The sequence below is a fragment of the Hevea brasiliensis genome, chromosome 4 (assembly GCF_030052815.1).
Source record: "Hevea brasiliensis isolate MT/VB/25A 57/8 chromosome 4, ASM3005281v1, whole genome shotgun sequence".
Classification (NCBI taxonomy): Eukaryota; Viridiplantae; Streptophyta; class Magnoliopsida; order Malpighiales; family Euphorbiaceae; genus Hevea; species Hevea brasiliensis.
In genome coordinates this window covers 21205833-21231594 of record NC_079496.1, presented here as the reverse complement: position 1 = coordinate 21231594, position 25762 = coordinate 21205833, and the positions used below count along the sequence as shown (strand labels likewise).

General features: G+C 31.2%; 1 protein-coding gene, 1 long non-coding RNA gene and 1 pseudogene across 3 annotated transcripts; 2 read left to right on the top strand and 1 right to left on the bottom strand.

Moving 5' to 3' along the window:
• Window positions 1-9711: 9711 nt before the first annotated feature.
• Window positions 9712-13930, top strand: LOC110645757 (cytochrome P450 72A397-like; annotated as a pseudogene).
• Window positions 13931-17518: 3588 nt separating this feature from the next.
• LOC110663182 (uncharacterized) lies at window positions 17519-18581 on the bottom strand. Its single transcript, XR_002496455.2, has 2 exons — window positions 17930-18581; window positions 17519-17838 (listed from the first exon to the last, which is right to left on the bottom strand). It is a non-coding gene; the product is annotated as an uncharacterized LOC110663182 (long non-coding RNA).
• A 249-nt stretch (window positions 18582-18830) lies between these two features.
• LOC110663181 (cytochrome P450 72A397) lies at window positions 18831-21278 on the top strand. Of its 2 annotated transcripts, none has more exons than XM_058145575.1 (5): window positions 18831-19166; window positions 19471-19724; window positions 19835-20079; window positions 20301-20667; window positions 20761-21278. In XM_058145575.1, exons 1-5 carry the CDS (start codon window positions 18887-18889, stop codon window positions 21184-21186), a joined length of 1572 nt encoding a protein of 523 aa, XP_058001558.1. In that variant the 5' UTR covers window positions 18831-18886; the 3' UTR covers window positions 21187-21278. The 2 variants fall into 2 exon arrangements, with proteins under 2 accessions (XP_058001558.1, XP_058001559.1); XM_058145576.1 differs by having other exon boundaries at window positions 18832-19166; window positions 19507-19724.
• Window positions 21279-25762: the final 4484 nt, after the last annotated feature.

Here is a 25762-nt window from a genome sequence, read left to right as displayed (position 1 = left end):
TTTCAAAACTTATCTTAACAATTTGCTAAACATTGTCTTTTCAAATATACATAATAACTTTCAACAATTTAGATCAAACATCATAAGAATGCCATAATCCAATATTTCACATTATTCAAAACGATATGCAAAAGATGATTATAAAAGTATATGTTGTGCACAAACCTCAAACGAGTCGCCTGTTGGCCTTGACTCGACTCCTCGAGTTCTGTCCCAGTATTCTTTTTCACTGAAGCACGAAATTTTCCAATGTTTCAGTACTAAAACTTAAAATAAATCCAAAATAAACTTAACTTTACATTTACCTAGCTCTAACATGTTAAATTCGACGTTCTCGAAATTTTGTGTTTCGGGTTACTATTCACTGCACTATTCAAGTCAAATTATTGACTTTCTAAGGCTTAATAGGTATGGGAACTCCAAATTCACCCACATACCACATTTTGGTCACCAAACTTGTTGGTTTTGGTCATTTGTTTAAAGCTTAGGTCATTTTGGCAAAATTGCCAATTTTCGGTTTTGGTTCTCCGAAGTTGCACTATTCTATTGGTCGATCTACTGTTGGAATTTAACAAAACTTCCTTCATAGAAAATGTTCCTTATTGTCTTAAGTGTATTCTCATTTTTGGATCACCTCAATCGGAGTTTTGTAGCTCAAGTTATGGCCAAAATAAGTTTACTGTTCACGTGCACTGTTCATGCTGCAATTTTGGGTTCTGGCAGATTTTGATCCAACTTTGGTCAATAATTTGATCAAGTTAAGTTCATAATTTGGTCTCACTTTCTTCATATGAAATGTTCTACTATGTCTTAGGTTTCCATCGGTTCAAGAATCGCCTAAATCCGAGTTTTCTAGAGAGAGTTATAGCTATCCAAACATTACTGCCCAAATGAAAATCTGCAGAGTTGCAGGTTTGATAACTCAACTTTGCTCAATAATTTGAATGGGTTAATGGCATAATTTGGGGTGATGTTCTTCATGAAAGTTTTAGATCTATATCTCCTCTAACCCCTGGCCAAATTTCAAGTTAATTTGACCTGTCTAACTCGAGTTATGACCAAATGAATTCATTTGGTCAGTTTAGTGCAGTGGCAGCCTGCTATCATTTCACTTTGGTCAATTGTTTCACCAAGTTTTGGTCAGTTTTTGGCCATGGTTCCTTAATGAAAATTGTGCTCTTTTATGTCTATTTTCATCTCCAATTGGTGGCATATCCATTAGGCTTGTAAAATTTGAGTTTTGGTCCTTCAAAGTAGGTTTGGTCATGCTGTGACCATTGACAATTTGGTTTAATTTCCTACCATTCCCACACAATTCATTTGGTCATAATTGACCACTATTTCACTTCACAATAGGTCAAACATGCCATTTATGCATTTCTCCAAATTTTGGTTCACAAACCCTAGCCTCCAAACCCTAATTCACTTAAATTGTGCAATTAACTAAATTCAAAACTTTACACCATAATCAATCAACTAAGTAGGGTTCCTAAACTCATTCAAACCCATTAAATTCATGCAATCCATACTCCCTTCAACCAGACCAAAATTTCAGTTTAGTCATTCTCCCATGATTTTATTTCATTTCATAAATTCCATGCTCATTTTCACAACTAATTATGCATTTAAATGGATAAAAAAAAGGGTTAACATACTAACCTCAACTTAAATCTTCAAAACCCTATCTTTTGCTTCTTTTTCCTTCTTGTAATCTTCTTTTCTAGTGTAGATTGGAAGCTTTTTAGGGTTTAGGGTTTATTTTGAAAGGCTAAAATCAAGTTATGGAAGCTTGATGCATTCATCAATGGTGGTTGCACATGGTGGTGAGGGAGGGAGAGGTATGAAACATCCAAGAAGAAGAAGAAATGAGATGGTTTTAATTTTTTTTTCTTTTCTTTCCTTTATACGTTTTTTGCTTATGGAAGACCACTAAATTCAAATTAATTAATTCAATTTATTAATTTAGTTATGACATCATGCATGATGTCATAACTTTTGACTTTTTTCATTTTCATCTCTTTTTTTTTCTATTAGTTCTTTAATTTAATTCTCGATTTTGAAATTTTCTTTTCTCTGATTTAATTTGACAGTTAGGTCAGGAGTCAGCTCTCGGGGTCAATTGACCAAATTGCCCATCGCCGGTTCATCCCGGTTTGCAAATAATCCAATATTTCTTCCGGCTCCTTGACCTAATTATTTGACTGGCTTAACAGTTCTTTTTCATGATTTTCTCTTTTCCACTGTGTCCATAAGGGTCCTAAGGATCGCAGCGTCACTTTTTACGGTTCGAAATTTGAGTTTAAAATGACTTCGCAGTCGTTCCCGAGGAGGTCACTCATCGTTGTGACTCTCGGCTCGTTTAACCTCTTATGTTCTGTTTTTCTTGTTTATATTTAACTAATTAAACATTACTAATTATTTGTGTTTTTGGCTTCTCAAGTTGTCTTAAGTATGGTTCTAATCCCCTTAATTGTCCGGATCGACACCGGTCACCAGAACAGCGAAATCTACCAGGCTATGAAATGGGGTGTTACAATCATAATTTAGGTAGCTTATTGAGATCGGATGATGTTAAGATGGGAAATTCATTCACTGAAATTAAAATTGCATTATAACTTTTAAAGAGAAAATTTGTATATTAAACAAGTTGCGTATTTAAAGGCTAACCAAAATATGATGTCTACAGCTGCCCCTTTTTACATGTTTTCTATTGAAGAGAATAAAGTTTTTTTATATAGGAAACATATAAAGACATAGAACTATATTTTGGGCGAGTTAATAATAGAATGCTGAACAATAACTTGGATCTTGAATCCAGATGTTGATAGCTGAAAATTTAAATTGCATAAAATTAAAGTCAACTTAGATCTTAAATCCAGATATTAATAACTGGAAAGTAAATTACATGAAATTAAAGTCAACTTGGATCTTGAATCTAGATGTTGATAATTGGAAAGTAAATTGCATGAAATTAAAGTCAACTTGAATCTTAAATCCAGAGGTTGATAGCAGGAAAGTAAATTGCATGAAATTAAAGTCAACTTGGATCTTGAATCCAGAGGTTGATAATAGGAAAGTAAATGAAGTTAAAGTCAACTTGGATTTTAAATCTAGAGGTTGATAATAGGAAAGCAGATTGCATGAAATTAAAGTCAACTTGGATCTTGAATCGAGAGGTTGATAGCAAAAAAGTAAATTGTATAAAATTAAAGTCAACTTGGATCTTAAATCTAGAGGTTGATAACTAGAAAGTAAATTGCATGAAATTAAAGTCAACTTGGATATTGAATCTAGAGGTTGATAACAGGAAAGTAAATGAAGTTAAAGTCAACTTGGATCTTGAATCCAAAGGTTGATAACAGGAAAGTAAATTGCATGAAATTAAAGTCAACTTGGATCTTGAATCCAGAGGTTGATAATTGGAAAGTAAATTGCATGAAATTAAAGTCAACTTGAATATTAAATCTAGAGGTTGATAATAGGAAAGTAAATGAAGTTAAAGTCAACTTGGATTTTAAATCCAGAGGTTGATAATAGGAAAGCAGATTGCATGAAATTAAAGTCAACTTGGATCTTGAATCGAGAGGTTGATAGCAAAAAAGTAAATTGTATAAAATTAAAGTCAACTTGGATCTTAAATCTAGAGGTTGATAACTAGAAAGTAAATTGCATGAAATTAAAGTCAACTTGGATATTGAATCTAGAGGTTGATAACAGGAAAGTAAATGAAGTTAAAGTCAACTTGGATCTTGAATCCAAAGGTTGATAACAGGAAAGTAAATTGCATGAAATTAAAGTCAACTTGGATCTTGAATCCAGAGGTTGATAATTGGAAAGTAAATTGCATGAAATTAAAGTCAACTTGAATATTAAATCTAGAGGTTGATAGTAGGAAAGTAAATTGCACGGAATTAAAGTTAACTTGGATCTTGAATCCAGAGGTTAATAACAGGAAAGTAAATGAAGTTAAAGTCAACTTGGATCTTAAATCCAGAGGTTGATAACAGGAAAGCAAATTGCATGAAATTAAAGTCAACTTGGATCTTGAATCCAGAGGTTGATAGCAGAAAAGTAAATTGCATGAAATTAAAGTAAACTTGGATCTTGAATCCAGAGGTTAATAACAGGAAAGTAAATTGCATGAAATTAAAATCAGCTTGAACCTCGAATAAACAACCGACTGTTATTAAAATGAACAAGTTTTATAAATGTACCTTGATGCCTAGAGTACAAAGCAGACCTGATGCAAGACGCTCATCCAACCAAAGTATACCTAACGTGATTTCGAAACTAAATGATTAACGAAAGAGGCAAGAACAAATCCAAAGATATGGCTCATTAGCTGTTCTGACCTCATTATTCAGAAGCATCGAATGACTTCTCCATAGCACCTTTTTGGTTTTGCTCCTAGGTGATGTTTTTTTTTTTTTTTCTCTTTGTTTCAAAGCGCCCTTTCGGGTTTTCGCCCTTTACTCATTTTCCAGAAAGCGCCCTTACGAGTTTTCGCATTCTTTTTACATTTTGTTGGGAGCGCCCTTTTAGGTTTTCACCCCTACTCTTTTTTTCTTTTATTTATTTATTATTTTTTTTATGTGTCAAATCCTTGGAGGTTGGTGCGCCAATTGTCTGCTAGTTATTTACCCCATGTAAATCTCAAAGCAAAGTATATAGAGTTACCTGTGTTTAAATATTTATCTTATAATAAAACTTTGACAAATTAATAGTGCATAAACCAAAGTAAACGGACTAGAAATGAATTGTGCACAGAATATAGAGATATTTATATTATGGTTTAGAGGACAAAGGAATAAGGATACAATTTTAAGAGAAAAGGGTATAAGAACAAGACTCACAAACTCCTCTTAGTTAACTTTTAAGTCCCTTAATTACCAGCGCTACAAACAACCCTTAGAAGAGCCTTTGTGTCATGGTGACTTATTGCTTCTTGCCTTTAAGCCTCTCTTTTGACCTTATTTCTCTATTATTTCTAACTAGGAATGCCCTTTCAGGTTTTCACTCCTAGATTGATTTTTTTTTTTTTTAAATCCTCTCTGTTTTCGGGGTGCCCTTTTGAGTTTTCACCCTTCACTCATTTTGTAGAAAGCACCCTTGCAGGTTTTCGCATTCTTTCTCACATTTTGCTAGGAGTGCCCTTTCCAGTTTTCACTCCTACTCTCTCTCTTTTTTTTTTTTTATGCGTAATATCTCTTCACAGCATCTGCATTTATCGGCCTTGGCAATTTTTCCCCGTCCATGTGAGTCGAGATTAGTGCACCGCCAGAAAATAACTTCTTAACTTCTTAACCACATAAGACCCCTTGTAAGTTGGTGACCATTTGCCTCGGGGGTCACTTTAATTTGGGAGTATCTTCTTTAAAACTAAATCTCCTGGTTGGAATTCTCGTGGCCGTACGTTCTTGTCAAATGCTCTAACCATCCTACTTTGATATAGCTGCCCGTGACATACTGTTGCTAATCTCTTCTCATCAATCAAATTTAACTGATCTAACATTGATTAAAACCATTCAATCTCATCCAACCCTACCTCCTTTAAAATTCTCAAAGGGGGAATTTTCACCTCTATAGGTAAGATAACTTCCATTCCGTAGACTAGCGAGTATGGAGTTACTCCAGTTGATGTTATCACTGTAGTTCGATAGGCATGAAGGGCAAACGGAAGCATATTATGCCAATCTTTATAAGTGATGGTCATCTTTTCAATTATTCATTTGAGATTCTTGTTGGCAGCTTCCACGGCTCCATTCATCTGGGGTCGATAAGGTGATGAGTTGAGGTAATGTATTTTGTACTGATCACACAACTTTTGAACATTTGGGCCATTCAAATTTTTAGCATTGTCAGTGACAATCTCACTGGGGAGGCCATATCTGTAGATAATGTTATTCTTTAGAAACTTCAGAAATATATTTTGAGTAATGTGAGCATACGAGGCTGCTTCAACCCATTTGGTAAAATAATTAATGGCCACCAGAATGAACCTGTGCCCATTAGAAGCCTTCAGATTGATTGGACCGATGACATTAATGCCCCACATTGCGAACGGCCAGGGAGCAATGAGGTTATAGAGTTAGTGAGGTGGGACGTTCATCCAGTCAGCGTAAATTCGGCACTTGTGACATTACGAAAATACTTAATGTAATCTTTTTTCAAAGTAGTCCAAAAGTAACACCGTCGCAAGATTTGCTTGGCTATCATATGTCCATTGCTATGAGTGGCACAATTCCCTTAATGGGTTTCAAAAAGAATCCTCTTAGCCTCTTTTGCATCTATGCACCTCAATAATTCACCATTAAAGCTCCTCTTATATAGGATTTTGCCACTGGAAAAGTATCCCAATGCTAATCTTTTGATCATTCTCTTCTCATTCCTACTTGCCCCAAAAGGATATTCTCCAGCTTTGATGTACCTCTGAATGTCATGATATGGGGCTTACCATCTATCTCTTCTTCAATCATGAAGCAATGTGTTGGTTCACTTCTTGCCTTAATTTGCAATAATTGCGTTATCTGCCCTTCCTCCATTTGAGTCATCACAACAAGAGTGGCCAAAGCATCAGCGAATTGGTTCTTATCACGGCTCAAGTGAGTGAAGGAGATTTCTTCGAATTCCTTAATCAACTTAAGGAGATATTTCTGATACGGGATTAGTTTTGGGTCTCTAGTCTGCCATTCTTCCTTGACTTGATAAATGATCAAAGTTGAATCCCCATATACTTCCAATTTCTTTACCTTCATTTCAATGGCAGTTTGCAAACTACTCACACAGGCTTCGTATGCTGCCACGTTATTGATACACTTAAATTTTAGCTTGACGGCTACTGGGAAGTCTTTCCCATCTGGGGACACTAGTACCACCTCAATTCCATTGCCGGATAAATTAACTGCCCCATCAAAATACATCTCCCACACATCATCCTACCCCTCAGTATCCTTGCTCACCGCATTAATATGTTCGTCTAGGAATTCAAAGTCTAAAGCCTAATAATCGTCAATTGGATTTTCTGCCAGAAGATCTGCTATCACGCTCCCTTTTACCGCCTTCCTTGTCATATAGACAATGTCATATAGTTAAAGCGTGACTTGCCACTTTGCTATTCTTCCAGGTATGAATGGGTTTTCGAAAACATACTTGATCAGATCCATCCTGGAGATGAGCCATGTTTTGTGATTCAACATATAGTGCTTTAGTCAATTCGTTGTCCATGCCAATGCACAATGGGTCTTTTTTAGGAATGAGTACCTCGACTCGCATTCGTTGAACTTTTTGCTTAAATAATAAATTGCTCTTTCTTTTCTCCTAGTGTCATCATGTTGCCCCAGAATACAACCCATTGAGATCTGTTGAACTGACATATATAAAATTAATGGTCTGCTCGCCACTGGAGGAACTAGTACAGGCGGATTTGACAAGTACTATTTAATCTTTTCAAAAGCTTCTTGACAGGCTTCATCCCACTTTGAAGTATTATTCTTCTTTAGCAATTCGAAAATGGGGTCAGCCTTAGCAGTGAGATTAGAGATGAATCTTGAAATGTAATTCAATTTTTCCAGAAGCTACGCACATCCCTTTCTGTCTTTGGGGATGACATTTCTTGAATGACTCGAATTTTGTCTTGGTCTACTTCTATTCTTTTCTCACTGACTATGAATCCCAGCAATTTTCCTGATCTTGGCCCAAACACGCAATTTGCCGGATTCAGTTTTAGCCGATATTTCCTTAGCCTCTCGAATACCCTTCTCAACACCTGCACGTGACTTTCAGTTCCTCTGGACTTAATGAGCATATCATCCACGTAAACTTCTACTTCTTTATTTATCATGTCGTAGAATAATATGACCATAGTGCGTTGATATGTAGCTCCAGCATTCTTCAATCCAAATGGCATAACTTGAATTAGGCACCACCGGAAAAGGGAGAAGTTGCCAATAAAAATAAAAGGAGAAACAAAAGAGTCCTCTGATTACGTAGAACATAATTGGAATCATGCCAATGTACATGACGAAGATAAAAAAAAAAATCTAAATTATTACCCATTAACACATTATATAAAAATAATTAATAGGTTAAAAGTTAAAACTTTACCTTGCACAATAAATTATTGCTTATAAAACTTAATTGATTTTTGATAATGAAGACAATTAATCATAAAAATTCATAAAGAGCAATTTTTATAGAAATATTATTTGCATACAAATTAAAATAAAATTATAATTAATAGTTTAATCTCAATTAAAATAGAATTGATGCAAATTAAAATAAAATTAGAATAAATATAATTATTAAAATATAATATAATAATGCAATATAAATAGAACATATGAATGAGGAAGGAAACATAAAGATATAATTAAATTACATATAAGGCAGAAGGAAAATTGATTTTCTATATAAGTACAATTATTAAAATTTTAATTTAATTAGCTAACTTTTTTTTTTAAATAATATAAACATATAATGATATATTTATTAGTTCGCAAATTCGCCCCTCACTAGTTGTTATGAAGATTTAAAAAAATCAAGATTATCATGCGATTAACACAATCAGTAAAAATAATTAAAAAGTTATAATTAAAATTTTAACTTGCACAATGAATTGTTGATAACTTGATTTTTAATGCTATAATTGCTTAAACAAATAGTGAAAACTAATCATAAAACTTAATAAAAGAGCTATTTTTATTTACATGTTATTTGAATACAAATTAAAAATAGAATTATAATTCATAGTTCAATCCAAATTAAAAGAATTAGAATTAATGGTTTAGTTCGAATCAAAATAGAATTGATTAAAGCTCTTTTTATAAACACATATTAATTTACTACAAATTAAAATAGATTAAAATAAATATGATTATTAAAATTTAATATAAGATTGCAATATAAATAGAAAATATGAATGAGAAGGAAACATGAATATATAATTAAATTAACTATAATTAAAAAAGAAAGTGAAAAAGAAAAATAGTAATAAATTTTATAATGTGAAAATTTTTATAAATATAAAGATATTACATTAATTATATTAGTTACTATATTATAAACATATAAGGATATTTTTGTGCCCCTCATTCCTATTTTCATATATATTATAGGCTATAGATATAATAGTAAATATTATAGCTAGTTTAATTAATATTTATATTATTTTTATATTTATCAATTGTTTTATTATAATTTTAAATAATTTATTAATATAAAAATTAATTCAAAGACACAAAAATTTTGTAATTGCTAAATTTTAAAAGGGTAATATAGTTTAAATAAAGAAATAAAACTAAATAATTTATTAACCGATGAGAAAAAATATTAAAAATAGAGTTGAAAGTAATAATTAATTATAATTTTGATAGATTTATTAAACAATTTTATCTATTAGCCATCCGTTATATCTTATAATTAAACAAATACCCCTTAAATGATTAAACTCAAAAAATTAATAAAAAGGGAAATATATCTATAAAATGTTTTATATAAGGTAAAAGTTGATATTTTAAGATATCAAAAATTATTAAAAAAATTATTAATTTAGCTTAATAAAACCAAAAAAGGAAATAAATCTATAAAATTTTTTATGCAAGGAAAAATTGATATATATCAAAATTAGTAATTATCAGTTGTGCCAAAAGTCTTATCATTTTTTATATGCTTATAAACAAATCCTTTCTCTCAGTCTCTGAAATTGTGAAATTGATGCAAATGGAAACATCAAGCAGTAGTTCAGTAGCAGTATCAATTATTTTGGCGATAATAGTAACATTGAGATGGAGAGTACTCGACTGGGTTTGGTTTCTAAGACGGCAAGGTCTTGCAGGCAATCCATACAGGTTTATCCATGGAGACTCGAAAGAGAGCGGCCATGATCAATCAAGCAAAATCTCAGCCCTTTGATTTTTCTCATCATCTTGCTCGCCGAGTTTTTCCCTTTCTACTCCAAATCGTCAACAATTATGGTATATCTTCCAAAATTTTATTATATTTATTTGTGCCTCTTTATTTACATCACAATTTTGTTATTATGATTAGGGAAAATTATATAAAAAAGAAAATGGCAAAAAAAACTCAACCTTTCACAATTTTTATAATTTTAATTCTTTTTTTTTTCCTTAACAATTTCACCCTGACTCATGAAGACCGAATTAATTCTACTCTAAGAAAAAAAAAATAGAGCAAACCTAAAAACACTTACATGCAACGGGTTGTATTATATATATATATATATATATATATATATATATATATATATATATATATATATATTAGGAAGGTATTGTCAAGAAAATGTCACAGGTAATCATTATTATAAAGTAATTTAATTCTCCTTAATTATATTGCCATGTAACTCTACCTTATTTATATTACAATAAATAATCATTATTATAAAGCAACTTACAAGATATTAAAATATATTAATTATGTATATTTATATCTATATTATATGTAGATACATTTTAATTATTTCTATTATGAAATTTTTATTAAAAAGTTTGAGAGATAAAATAATAAAAATAAAATTTAAAATAATTAATAAAAAATTTAAAACATTACATTATTTTTTTTATATTAAAATTAAAAAAATATATAAATTAAAATTATTAATAGTCACGTGTAATAGCACGAATAATTCCTATCTGATACATGACATTCTCTTTTATAATATTTTCACGTGATTAATATGTGACATTCTCTTTTATAGTATTGCCACGTATCATTCTCTATCCTATAAGTTATAAATAATTTAATAATTATCTTATTAATATTATAAAAAATAGTCATTATTTTAAGGTAACTTATAAAATATTAACATATATTAATTATATATATATATATATTTATATCTATATTATATATAAATAAATTTTAATTATTTCTATTATGAAATTTTTATTAAAAAATTTGAGATATAAAAATAACAAAAATAAAATTTAAAATAATTAATAAAAAATTTAAACTATTAAACTATTTTTATATATTAATATTCTCTAATTAACAGAGTGGGACACACATAAAACCCTCGACAAAATATTATTTAAGAAAAAAAAAAAACAGAGCAAGTAAAAATATTGTACAATTTCTTCCAAACTCTTTGAGAAACAACTCCATCAAAACATCATTCTCAAACCACAGCCGAAAGTGACATTAATTTGCCACCAGGAAAGAAGAAAAGCAGACAGAACTCACCTAGAGTTCCAGAACCTAAATTAATTGCAACTTATGCGTAATGTTCCAATGAAGCAGCTGCAACTTCAATTTTCTTGCTCTGCTCTTCCTTCAATTTTTTCCAATTCTCTGCAATATCAATTACTTCGCCAGTTTTTATGAGGTTACGAACTCGCTGCCCATTGTCAAGAACTTTATGGCCCACCCGGCTTGCTACATTCTGTTCCTTAGTAGACAACCCCTACAGGCGGAGTTGGTTACTATTGGTTAATTAATCTCAGTCTGAAAGTTGCTTCCATTGAGCGAATGGCTTCCCAATCTCAATTTGAACCAAAAAAAGGAACCATCCATTGAGAGAGTTGCTTCTCAATCTCAACTCCTTGTGTATAACAGCTGTTTGATGAAATGGCAACAGAACTTTTGATTAATTAATTTTTTAATTAGGTTAAATTTATTCTAATTTAAGTTTAGTTATCATATTAAGTGTGTTGAGTTGGTAGGGCTGTTAAGTTTAATAGAAGTAATTAACAGTATGATGCAATTAATTCATTCTCCATGAGTTAGGGCAAAATTATTAAAAATATATATATACTATAGAATTATAAAAATTATGAAAGGTTGAATTTTATTAGCCATTTTCCCTATAAAAAACTTGTACTTTCATTCATACATATATATAGCCACGTTATATATATATATAGCCATTTTTGTAATGGTAGGTATAATTACAAAAAGTTGAAAAAGTATAGAATTTAATTAGTAATTAAATTAGTATAAAATATAATTAAGAAAAAAAAATTAAAATTTAAGTGGTAATTTCTCATTATTATTATTAAAATTTTTACTAATATCTATTGTAATTATTATTAAAAAAATTTTAAGAAATTTGTTAATATAAAAAAATACAATGGTAAATTAATTAAATCTCATTGGTCTAGCATTAATAATTACTAACTAAATATAATTAATGCAGGTAAGAATTCCTTTGCTTGGTTTGGACCAATTCCCAGGGTGAACATGACGAATCCGAGCATATAAAAGAAGTATTTGCAAAAATAAATGAATTTTAGAAGGCAAGGACACATCCGCAGGTCAAGGTGTTAGTACCAGGACTTGGAAGCTATGAGGGTGACAAATAGGCTAAGCATAAAAAGATTCTCAACCCAGCATTCCATCAAGAGAAGTTAAAGGTGAAAAAACCTTTCAATTCTTTATTATCCATTCAAATTCTTCTGTTCAAGGCAAGATTAATTTCTTGGATCATTGATATAATTAATGTGTGCTTCTCACAGCTTATGTTACCTGCATTTTATCAATGCTGTAATGAGATGATTGAGAAGTGGGAGAAGTTGATCTCCACAAAGGAATCATGTCAGTTGGATGTGTGCTCTTATCTTCAAAACCTGTCACTTGATTGTCTTGCTTGAGCAGCATTTGGAAGCAACCACGAACAAGGAAAAAGACATTTTGAACTCCTCAAAGAGCTAGCCTTTCTCGTAACGCAAGACATGCAATCAGTTTATATACCTGGTTGGAGGTAAGCATATATATATATATATATATATATGGGATTTAAACTTCTAATTTACTGATCTGCTCTGAGACATGCACTCGACCACTAGATTACTAGTTCAATGAAATTTACATTTTGTTCAATTTTAAGAAAATTCAAGTTAGTTCTTGTATATATGAACTTCCCAAGAACAAATTATCTCACAAGTGCTACATTTGATCATGTGTAGGTTCTTGCCAACTAAAGTTAATAAAAGGATAAAAGAAATTGATAGAGAAATACAAGCCTCATTTAAGAGTATGATCAATAAACGTGAAAATGCAATGAAAGCACGTGAAGCTAAGAATGATGATTTATTAGGATTACTCATTGAATCTAATTTAAGAGAAACTAAAGAACGTCTAAGTATCCAAGATGTGATTGATGAGGGTAAGCTATTTTACTTTGCTGGGCAAGAGACCACTTCAACATTGCTTGTTTGGACTATGATCTTACTAAGTAAGTATTCCCATTGGCAAGCACAAGCGAGAGAAGAGGTTTTGCAGGTTTTTGGTGGCAACAAGCCAGAATTTGATGGGTTGAACCCCCTTAAAGTTGTAAGTATATAGCTAGCTTCCCTATGCTCTTTATAGAATATTGTTATAAAGAATCAAGTGTTTGATTTATAAGGTGGCTTGATGATGTTACAGGTAACTATGATCGTGCACGAGGTTCGTAGGCTCTACCCACCACTAAGTGCAATTAATCGAACTGTTAGTGAAGAAATAAGGCTTGGAGATTTGATATTACCTGCTGGGGTGCAAATTACCTTGCCAACAGTCCTTGTACATCAAGACCCTGAACTCTGGGGCAAAGATGCAGCAGAATTCAAACCCGAGAGGTTTAGCGAAGGAGTTTCAAAAGCATCAAAGAGCCAAGTTTCATTCTTCCCTTTCGGATGGGCTCCTAGGATTTGCATTGGACAAAACTTTGCTCTACTGGAAGCAAAAATGGCTTTGGCTATAATTTGACAAAGGAGTTTCAAAAGCATCAAAGAGCCAAGTTTCATTCTTCCCTTTCGGATGGGGTCCTAGGATTTGCATTGGACAAAACTTTGCTCTACTGGAAGCAAAAATGGCTTTGGCTATAATTTTACAACACTTCTGTTTTCACCTCTCTCCATCCTACACTCATGCTCCTTGTATAGTTGTAACTCTTCAGCCTGAGCATGGTGCTCAGTTGATTTTGCAAAAACTCTAGATGAATGAACTAAATAAATTGAAAAAAAAAAAAATTCTCTCTCTAGAGCGGTAACTATTGTCAAACGGGAAATGTATTATTATTGTTATTATTAAATTCCTTTTCATATCATATTATAATTTTTTGAGAATAATTATATTTATTTATATCGTATTGGTGTTCCATATGGTATTATTAAAATTAATTTTGACCAAATGTTAAATCTGCTAACTAAGTTAACATTTTTATTTCTCCAATTTTTTTTTTAATTAAAAACTGCACATAAATTAAAGTCAAACCATGCTTACATGAACAGTTTATGTTAGAAATTCACAAAATCAAACCAAACTAACCCAAACATAAAATCACTAAATCAGAATCAACTCAACTTCTCTAAATCCCTATTTCTCTGAATCTGGAGAGGAACGTGAGATGCAACATGTGATTCATAGTAAGAATTTTGCCGTTTAGTCTCTTTTAAAGCTTTGATCTAATCAAACAAAGGGATCTATTCGTATTTAAAGACCCATTCGTATTTTATGAACAGAAGGTAAGCCTATTTCATAATATTAGTACTATGTTCACAATCTGCAGCTTTTTGGTTTGAGAAAATATGGATCCATCTTTTCTTGTTTTAAAAAAATGTTTTGCAGTTAAAGGGGTTTTCCTTTTCAGTGTTAGCACTATTAAAATGGGATTTGGGATCTTGGGTTTTGAGAGCAGCCACTCTTAGGAATGTACATGCGTCGATTGTATTTTGTTAAATTAAATCAACAAACTCAGTTTTTACAGTATTTAAACCAAAACTAACGTATTAAATTACAAAATCACATATATTCAATTTTCACATTTAGTTCGATTTTCGTAGTTTTTACTTGTTTTTAACACCATTTAGGTTTTTATAATTCAACTTTTGTTAACCTTTTGCATATACATATTATTCACACTACAAAAAAAAAAAAAAGCAACTAACTGAACCGGTTGTTAATATATTAAAATCAGTTGCTAATCGATTTAGTAACGGATTTAGTCAGTTGCAATGAGTCTAGTTGCAAATAGCAACTCACAAGCAAATAATCGCAAATAGCAACCGTCAATCAAATCAGTTACTAAATTAATTAAACTTAAAAAAATAAAACTTTTTGTAGAAAATTATTGGGTGTTACTAATAACTGATTTAGTAAGGTTGTTAATGACAACCGAAACATAATCAGTTGCAAAAAATTCGATTTCTTTAATTTTGTAATTTTTCAACTATTTTGTAAATCGGTTGTTATTTGCAACTAATTTAGTAACAAAAAATCAGTTGCTAATTTTAAAAAAATTATAAAAAATTAAATTTTCAAATAAGAAATAAAAAATTCAAATAAATAAAATTTTCAAAAATAACTAAAATAATAAATTATTAATTAAAATTAATACTAAAAATTAATATAAAAATATTATAAAAAAATTACTAATAATAACTATTATAAAAAATATTAACAAAAATAAATATAAAAACATATTTATAAGACAAACTGCTAAAAAAAATTTACCATATATATATTATAACAAAAAATTACTAAAAATTAATACTACAAATAATTTGCTAACAAAAAATATATATGTACAAAAATTTTAATTTTATGTCAAAGAAAAATAAATTAAATAAAAATATGCAAAATAAAAAGAAGATGAAGAAGAAAAAAAGATGAAAAAGAAAAAGATGATGAAGAAAATAGATGATAAAAAAAAATTTGATGAAAAAGAAAATAGATGAAAAAGATAATGATGATGAAGAAGAAAATACACAATAAAGAAAAAAATGAATAAGAAAATAAATGATAAAAAAATGGTGAATAAAATAGATGAGAAAAAAAATGATGAAGAAAATATGTTAAAAAGAAAAGATGAAGAAAATGAAAGAAAAGAGAAGAAAAAGAGAAAAGAATGAGTAGTGAGGAAAAAAAATGAGTAGTAATTTATATAAGCGAATTAGCAGCTGATTGTTGATTGTTAATTTCTTTTAAAAATTAGGCAGAAATTTTTGGGGGGAAAATTTTGTAATTGATACGCAATTGGTTGCAAAGTCAGTTACTAATAGCAACAAATTTCATTCGGTTACAGAAATTAGTAAATAACAGCAAACAATGTGCAAATTGGTTACAAATCAAAATAAAAAATAAAATATGAGAGGAAATTTTTTGGGAAAAAAAATATGTTATTAATAGCAACCGATTTTAATCTGGTTCAAAAATTGATTGTTGTGAGCAACCGATTCGCAAATCGGTTGCAAATTAAAAAAAGAAAACAAAAAAATCGGGCAAAATTTTTTTGAGTAAAAAAATCAGTTGCAACATCGATGGCTGATAGCAATCGATTCTCAAATTAGTTGCAAATCAAAAAAGAAAATAAAAAATTAGGCGAGAATTTTTTGAAGAGAAAAATTGGTTGTAAAAATCGGTTACTGTTAGCAATCGATTTGCAAATCGGCTATAAATACAAAAAAGAATAAAAAACTAAGCGAAAATTTTTGGTAAAAAAAATTTAGCAACTGATTTATAATTGATTTTAAAAATTGATTACTATTAACAACTGACAAAAAATCAATTGCAAAAAAATAATTCGATTGCAAATCGGTTGCTAACTCTGGAGCTTTTAAAATAATTCTTTAATTTAGCTAATAGATTCCCTAAATTGGTTGCTATTAGTAACAAAATACAAATTGATTATTAATAACAACAGATTTAGCAACTGATTCTTGAATCGGTTACTAAATTTTTTAAAATTAACTATTTTACTAAAAAAAATTGAAATCACAAATCGATTATAAAATTGATTGCTAATACCAAACGATTTCAGTTAGTTGCCATAATCAGTTACAAAACTGATTATTTTTGTATTGTTAGTTTATAATTAATTTCAAGCTATAACCGATATTTAAATGTATAAAACTATTAATTTCTATTTCATTTAGGTTGATTGGGTTTTTCAGTTTAGTAATTTCTTTATATAACCCTAACTTTTACTTATGTTGTTTTGGGAATTTGGGCTTTGAATTTGAGTTCATTTTGCTCTTAAACTTGTTCCTTTCATGGTGATTTTTTGGTTGTACATTTCGTTTCTTTCATGTTCTTTGAAATGTGTTTATTTTGTGCTTATTTCAGCTAATTTTAAAGTTCTTGCAATAATGTTTTTGTTTAATTGCCGAGAAAATGCAAGGAAAAGAGTTTGAATCTAGACGTTGCTTGCTTTTGTAGATTCTACTCTGCTGCCTGTTTGATGCAAATTTTTATTGATTATTCCTACATTATAATTTATTTTATTGGCAGCCAAAGAAAGGGTGTAGATAATCTGTTGCTATTTTAGCTTATGTGGAGTTTTTAATTAAAAAAAAAAAAGAGAAATAACACAGTCAAAATTAATTTGAGTGATTAGATAAAATTGTACTTAATTTGATAGTCCAATTGGCCTTAAATATATAGTAATAATTTATACAGAAAGCAAGAAAAATTTTTTTTTACTAATTTTATAATTATACTTTAAATTAAAAAATTTTAACAATTACATGTGCTTTATATAACAGAAAAATCGTATTCCATAATAATTAACGGAAATAAACTCAAATTGAAAAAAAATAATAAAATTAAAGTGAGTGTACACTTTCAATCCACAAATGAACAGGTCGAGGAAAAAAGACCAGAAAAGAAAAAAGTAATTAAAAATTGAATTGGAGAATTGGATGTGAACATGTGTTTTAGCTCTCCGACTCCGAGAAGTAACAGTAAGTGTTTCAAAGAGCTAAATTTATTGGTCATTGACAACATGACAGGAGCTTCTCATTGCTATGATAGGCAGGTTCTCATTCCTGTGGTTAGCCAGCAATTCAAGGCTTCTTGCGGAAGGAAAGTGCTATCATACTCGCCAAAATTTTGCTTCCTCAAGTGCTTGAAAAAATGGCAATGCAAGATTTGAGAGCTCTTGTTTCAGAAAGGTCGATGATAAATACACACTTAAGGGGATAAACAATAGAAATACCTAATCATTCCATTGGCTTTCTCTTAGAAGGATTTGTAAGAGCCCATGGATTTCAAGAAGAATTGATTACATCACCTACTGCACTATATATTGCCTCCACATGGAAATCAAACCTTTTGAAATGTACATGGAAATCAGCTTTCAAAATATATTGGACTCTGGTTTTGAATTCAAGTATGGGCTAGATGAGATGTTTGAATTAACCCTTTTATTTAAGTTTTCAGGTTTCGTTTAAAAAGAAAAAAAGAAGCTACTTTAACAACTTCGTTAAAGTTCTGTGAAGATCAAAAGCCACTCTTAATCGCCGTCGAGTCCGAGGTGCTCACTCTTAATCTCGCTACTTTCTTCGACTCTGGATCCTCCATCCAAGTCGCTTACTATCTCAGTGATGCATAGAACCCTTTCCCTCTTATCGTCAAGACTGGAATGGGACTTTTTTATTCGCCCATGACCAGCTCCATGCTCATGAATCCAGATTTTTTGGCGTTGTCGATGCAGTTGCAAGTGAGATGATGGCGGAGTTGTGTCTGCAAGTGAGAGGGATGGAGCTGGCTGTGTGGAGCAGGGGAATCACATAGTGGTGGTGTGGGTCCATGTTTATGGAGATAAGGTGGAAGTCAGGTTTACTGTGAGGAAGAGAGTGAGGAGAAACGGAGATGGGCCCTTTGGTATTAATTAATTTTTTATAATTTGTTTAATTTGAGAGATTAAACGAGCTTACTGTATTGAGCAATTATTGATGTCAATAATTCAGATTACAATTGTCAAACATTCGAATTCAGGTTTGGTAAAAAAAAAAAAAAAATAATTCATGTAATTACAAGGGACAAGTGTCAGCATGTCGACCACACAAATATTAATGGCAAAAAAATCTCATCATTTTGATATGCTTTTAAAGCCATGGATGACAGACATTTCCTTTCTCTGAGTCTCTGAAACGGTGAAATACATGCAAGTATGGAAGCATCAAGCAGTAATTCAGTAGCAGTATCAATTATTTTGATGGTAATAGTAACATTGGGATGGAGAGTACTCAACTGGGTTTGTTTGAGGCCTAAGAAGCTTGAAAGGTTTCTAAGACAACAAGGACTTGCAGGCAATCCATATAGGTTTTTCCATGGAGACTTGAAAGAGAGTGTGGCCATGACCAAGCAAGCAAGATCTCAGCCCTTTGATTTTTCACAGCATCTTGCTCTCCGAGTTGCTCCCTTTCTCCTTCAAATCCTCAACAACTATGGTATATATGCTATATCTTCCCTAAATTTTATTATATTTATTTGTGCTTCTTTATTTTACAATATATAATTTTATTAAATAAATAATAAGTTATTATTATTATTATTACTATTATCATTAAAAATTTAGTAAATTTTTTAATATAAAAAAATACAATTAATTCATTTATCACCTTTTGTTAGTTGTGGTACATAATAGATTGTCGATATGTTTATTAATAATTTTAAACTCTTTAAAATTATGCTCAACTCAGTTTGTTTATACTCCTATGTTTTAATATTATTGGACTAAAACTTATTGGTTAGGAATTAATAATTACAGACTAAATATAATTAATGCAGGTAAGAATTCCTTTATTTGGATTGGACCAATACCCAGGGTGAACATCACGAATCCTGAGCATATAAAAGAAGTATTTGCAAAAATAAAAGAATTTCAGAAGGTAAAGATGCTTCCACAGTTCAATGTGTTAGCAACCGGACTTGCAAGCTATGATGGTGACAAATGGGCTAAGCATAGGAAGATTATAAACCCAGCATTCCATCAAGAGAAGTTAAAGGTGAAAAACCCCTTCATTTCTTTATCAAATCAAATTCTTCTATTCGATCAGGGCGATATTAATTTCTTGGATTATTGATATGTTATATATAAAATGTGTGCTTCTTACAGCTTATGTTACCTGTGTTTTATCAATGCTGTAATGAGATGATTGAAAAGTGGGAGAAGTTGATCTCCACAAAGCAATCATGCGAGTTGGATGTGTGGTCTTATCTTCAAAACATGTCATGTGATTGCATTTCTCGAGCAGCATTTGGAAGCAATCATGAACAAGGAAAAAGAATTTTTGATCTCCTCAAAGAGCTAAGCATTCTCGTAATGCAAGCTGCACAATCAGTTTATATACCTGGTTGGAGGTAAGCATATACATATGATTCTATCAATACTCCAACCATGTATTCATTTGAACTTTTAAAATCTACTGATATGCTCTGAGACATGCACTTGACCACTAGATTACTAGTTCAATGACATTGAAATTTTGTTCAATTTTAAGAAAATTCGAGTTAGTTCTTATGTATATATTGACTTCCCGGGAACAAATTATCTGATAATTGCTACATTTGATCATGTGTAGGTTCTTGCCAACTAAAGCAAATAAAAGGATAAAAGAAATCGATAGAGAAATACAAGCCTCACTTAAGAGTATGATCAGTAAACGTGAAAATGCAATGAAAGCAAGTGAAGCCACGAATGATGATTTATTAGGATTACTCATTGAATCAAACTTAAGAGAAACTAAAGAACGTCTAAATATCCAAGATGTGATAGATGAGTGCAAGCTATTTTACTTTGCTGGGCAAGAGACCACTTCAGTTTTGCTTGTTTGGACTATGATCTCACTGAGCAAGTATCCCCATTGGCAAGCACAAGCTAGAGAAGAGGTTTTGCAGGTTTTTGGTGGAAAAAAACCAGAATTTGATGGGTTGAATCGGCTTAAAGTTGTAAGTATATAGCTAGCTTCCCTATGCTCATTGTAAATTTTTGTTAAAAAGAATTTAGCGTTTGATTTATAAGGTGGCTTGATGATGTTACAGGTAACTATGATTTTGTACGAAGTTCTTAGGCTCTACCCACCAGCACTTGCAATTAGTCGAACTGTTAGTGAAGAAACAAGGCTTGGAGATTTGATATTACCTGCTGGGGTGCAAATTAACATGCCAACAGTAGTTGTGCATCAAGACCCCGAATTATGGGGCAAAGATGCAACAGAATTCAAACCAGAGAGATTTAGTGAAGGAGTTTCAAAAGCAACAAAGAATCAAGTTTCATTCTTCCCTTTCGGATGGGGTCCTAGGATATGCATTGGACAAAACTTTTCTCTCCTGGAAGCAAAAATGGCTTTGGCCGTAATTTTACAACACTTCTCTTTTCACCTTTCTCCATCCTACGCTCATGCTCCTCGCCCAATTATAACTCTTCAGCCTGAGCATGGTGCTCAGTTGATTTTACGAAAACTCTAGATGAATGAGCTCAATAAATAAAAACTCCCTATATACATGTACAGAGGTAATTATTGTTAAACGAGGATTATATTATTATTATTTTTTTTTTTTTTAGAATAATTATATTTATGTGTTTACATTTTATTTATGCTTCATACTGTCATATTATATTTAGATAGAGATGATAAAAGTTTCCAAACTTGATCAGTTCACTCTAAATCCGATTAATTTTTCTTGACTTCTGTATCATACAGTGGGAATGGAGGAACGGAGAGACCTTTTTCCCGTCTCAAATTCTTGTAACCGTCCCACACAATAACATATTATTTAAAAAAAAATAATTTATTTCTATATATTTATATATTTAAATATTATAATTTTAGAAAAAATAAATATATTATTAAAATTATGTTTAAAATTAGTATTATATTTTATTTTTTAAAAAAATAATTTTATATTATATACTCATAAATTAAAATGAAAAATATTAAAAAGATAAAAAGAAAACTCCCCGTAGGAAAAACCGCCTCGTTCCACTTATCGGCGGAGAAGTCTCTACTCCGATCTCAAACTCTTATAGGACGGGGATGGGGAAGCAGTCCTCATGCTCGACCTGCCTCATTGCCATTCCTATATTTGGAGAGTAGTGTAACGCCCTCACTTTAGGTAGTCTGTACATTCTACTGTTCCGACGACTAATGTCTGTTCAAACAGTCAGAATGTTTGGAACTACACTTAAACCAGAGTGAGGAGGTATAAATTGACTGAATAAAAACCAAGAAAAATTTAAGAAAAATAAAAGAAATGAAATGCCAATAGGTTAAAGGAGCTGAGGTTTCGGCGATGGGTGACCGTACTGGGAAGCGACTGTGAAGACAATTGCTAACCCTAGACTCACGAGGAACCCTATGAAATAAATATTTTGAATTAAATTGAAGGTTTTATGAGGATTAAATGACATTAAAAATGTCAAAGAAAATTTAAGGAAATTTAGCCAATCGGTAAGGACAGTTATAACTCGACAAGTTCAACGAAGGGCATTTTGGTTATTTTACCCTCATGGTTGAATTTTGACCTAAATGTCAATTAAAATGAGTGAGAATAAAATAATTAAAATGAATTAAAAGTAGGAATTTGTGCAATGGAAAAGAAGAAAGGAAATAAAATCTCATTTATGATGTAAGCATGACATAAGATGACATAATTAAAATTTTAAACCAATTACATTTAAACATATATATATATATATATATATATATATATATATATAAAAGAGATAAAGTAAATTAACTTATCCTTATTACTTTGCTTCTTCTTCTTCCTTTTTTTAGCTAGGCCGAACCACCATGGAAGGGGAGCTCCTTCCATTTTCAAGCTTTTAAGCTTGATTTCCTTATGCTTCTTACCCTAAAATCCCTAAGTGTCTTCACTAAAAATCAATTCCACACCTTGAGGAAGCTAGTGGCAGCCAAGAAAGAGAGGAAGATTTTATAAGCATGGACATCTCTTGATCAAGGTTAGTGCAAGATTTATCTTACCTCTCTTCTTTAATCATGCTAAGCATGTTGAAATGAGTTGGTATGATAAGAAAATTGAAGAAAATGATGAGTAATTCGAAACCCTAAAATTCGGTAGCCTTGATAAATGAGAATAGGTTGAGTTTAATTGGTATTAAAACTTGCTTATAGATGGTACTTGATGTATATATATGATGGCTATGATGATTGGATATGGGTTTACATGATTTGAGAAATGTTAAGTTAGGGTTTTGACTTCACTTTAGGGAATTTTGTGTATGACTTGAAATTGATGATATTGAGATGAATTTTTTACTATTAGAAGTGCTATGAATGACAATTGAAGTTTGGAAGTTGGAAGGAATTGTAATTGGGAGTACTGAATTTTCATACAGGATTTTGGACCTATGAGTCCAGTGTGATTTTTGAGCTATAAGTAGAGTTGTGTTACTCCAATTGGTGTGAGGCTAATTGGAGATAAAATTAGGGTCATAAGGCCCCATTTTTCCTGAAGAGACTATGCTCAAAAACTATCCATAACCTAACCTAAAAACTACTTGAATCCAGGTAACCCTAATCTAGACCTGGAAAAAATGACCAAATGGACAATAAATGTTCAAATGGCCATAACTCACACTAGGAAGGTCAGAATGACCTGATTTTTGAACCATTGGAAAAGATAGACATAGGAGTGCATTTTTCATGCGGAACACAGAGTCTAATTCTGCCTCTAATCCAACCAAATTGCTAGCACAAGTTAGGTTACCAATTCTACTAGAATCAAAAGTGCCCTGAAATTCTGGACATTAAACCTATTCAATCAGTTTTGAAAAAATAGCATAACTTGGTCCAAAAAACTGCAAATGCAGTGAAACCAAAGCTAAAAGTTTTATAAGACATAGATCTATAATTTTGGTGTTTTGACCAAAGTCCAGAACCAAATGGAACCTAGTCAATTTGTTAGAAATAAATCATTACACCAAATCCTAGAATTTGACTAAACTATCACTTGACCCCAGAACAGTGTTTATTCCATATCTCCCACTAGGAAACTCCATTGGGATGAGCCAAACAATTCTGGAAACCTAAGAAACAGGGATCCAACTTTGGTTTAGGAACTTTCCTCAAAATGAGAGTGTAAGGACCCTAAAATGGGAGTCAAAGCCACTAATTTGAACTTGGAATCCTGGAGGCACAGGGTATATGAGTCCAGGCCAGTTAATTGACTATAACTTATTCTATAAAACTTGAAAAATTGTAATTCCTAAATCTGAGTAATCCTAAGAAATAGGGTAACAACTCCTATGAAGAATGTTAGGCCTGAAAATGGCTATAACATGCTCAAATAATTAGATAAAAGTTAACTCCAGAATCTACCTGGTTCTGGAACCAAAAAGAGAAATTGAACTAGTTTTGGTTATTTGACCATAACTTGAGTTCTAAAACTCCAAATTACATGATTCAAAAAGGAAAACAAAGACAAGAGATAGAGAAACAACTTTCATGAAGGAAGTGGCCAAATAGTGGCCACATCTTGATCAATTTGCTAGGTGAAATTAAGACACCAAATCTAGGCCTAAAGAAAGATTTAAGAAATTATTTGATACATTATATGTAAATTACCTATATGAATTGCCAAATGCATAAGTTACATGAAAATGAAGGGGGAACCTATTTTCCCATTATAAATTAACATAAAACTACTATAAAGCACTAATAGTACATAACATGAAATGATAAGTCCATAAGTACTTAATAACATCAAATTGCCCAAAGTATAAATAGACTTATGTATACAGCTTGGATCGATTGGTATACCAATTAAGGACTACAGATTACAGTACTGCGTACAGGAATAATCATTGATAGACAATATATGTCTGATATGGTTGTTCTACAGGCTTTATGCCTGCCCGTTGGCTATTGTGCCTATTATGATTTCTGGCTTTATGCCTGCTTGCTGACCTTGACAGATGTATATATGTTAGATATACGGATGTTTAACTAGTACACTCTTGTGTATCCAGTCTTTATATTTGTTATAGGTTACTGGGGCCCAGATATGAGTAATAAGCTTTAAAATTTAAATGATTACATGAAAAGATCCCAGTAAATTAATATGCTCCTAGGGAGCAACCAAAGTTATGAATGACTCAAAATTTGAGAAATTATATATAGAATAGTTACATTCAATTATTTACTTATTTTTATTTGTACTTTAATTTATGCACCACTAAGCGTTATGCTTAGCGCGTTGATTTTTCCATCGCGTAGGTACTGGAGACCACCAGCAGCAGTAGTAGCAATAGAGCACAGATAGAGAGCTGATCAGATCTGCTAGAGTGTCAGTGTCACCTCAGCAGTCCATTTTGGTAGGGCTCATGTGTATTTAGATTTTGCATTTTGACTATTGTACATAAGTAAATGATGTAAATCATTTTGAAATATGTAATTAAATTTTTGGATTGTATATAATTTGTACATTATTGTATGTAAACTTTATATGAATGAAATGAAATTTATTTTCTTAAAAATTTTATGAACAATGATATGATATGGAAAAGAATGAGATGGATGATACAACATATGATATAAGATTTTCAATAGGTAAATAGTGAAACCCGCCATGCACTAATATAATGGAGGAGACTCTGTCTAAGTTTCCACAAAAATAAAATGTGACAGATAAATTGTGATAAAAAAATTTTTTTCCTACACATGAGATAACACTAGTAAATGAAATTTAAGTTAATAATGTACATGACAAAACATGATAGGGTGCTCCGGCACTGAATGTGGCATGCCTTGCTCCGCTACACTGTAGACGGGTAAGGGGTGTTACAAGTAGTTGGTTGGATAGGTGAATTGCATTCTAAAAATAGTTTGGGTTTATAATCAACCGAGTAAGGAAGTAGCTCGGTGTGATTTGTTTAATTTGACTAGTTAATGAGAGCATTATGTTTTTTTTTTTTTTTTTAAAGAAAGAAAAGAAGGATACTGTAAAGAAAAAGTTATCATTTTTTTTTGAAAGTTAAAAAAAAATTTATTGAAATAGCTAGTACTTTGTAAGTGTCATG

What these genes read in the sequence shown, in the direction of transcription:
- LOC110663181 (XM_058145575.1), top strand. Translation starts at nt 18,887, where the DNA reads ATGGAAGCATCAAGCAGTAATTCAGTAGCAGTATCAATTATTTTGATG. An exon ending in TCAAATCCTCAACAACTATG is followed by an intron (nt 19,167 to 19,470) that starts GTATATATGCTA and finishes CTTATTGGTTAG; the next exon opens with GAATTAATAATTACAGACTA. An exon ending in TCCATCAAGAGAAGTTAAAG is followed by an intron (nt 19,725 to 19,834) that starts GTGAAAAACCCC and finishes TGCTTCTTACAG; the next exon opens with CTTATGTTACCTGTGTTTTA.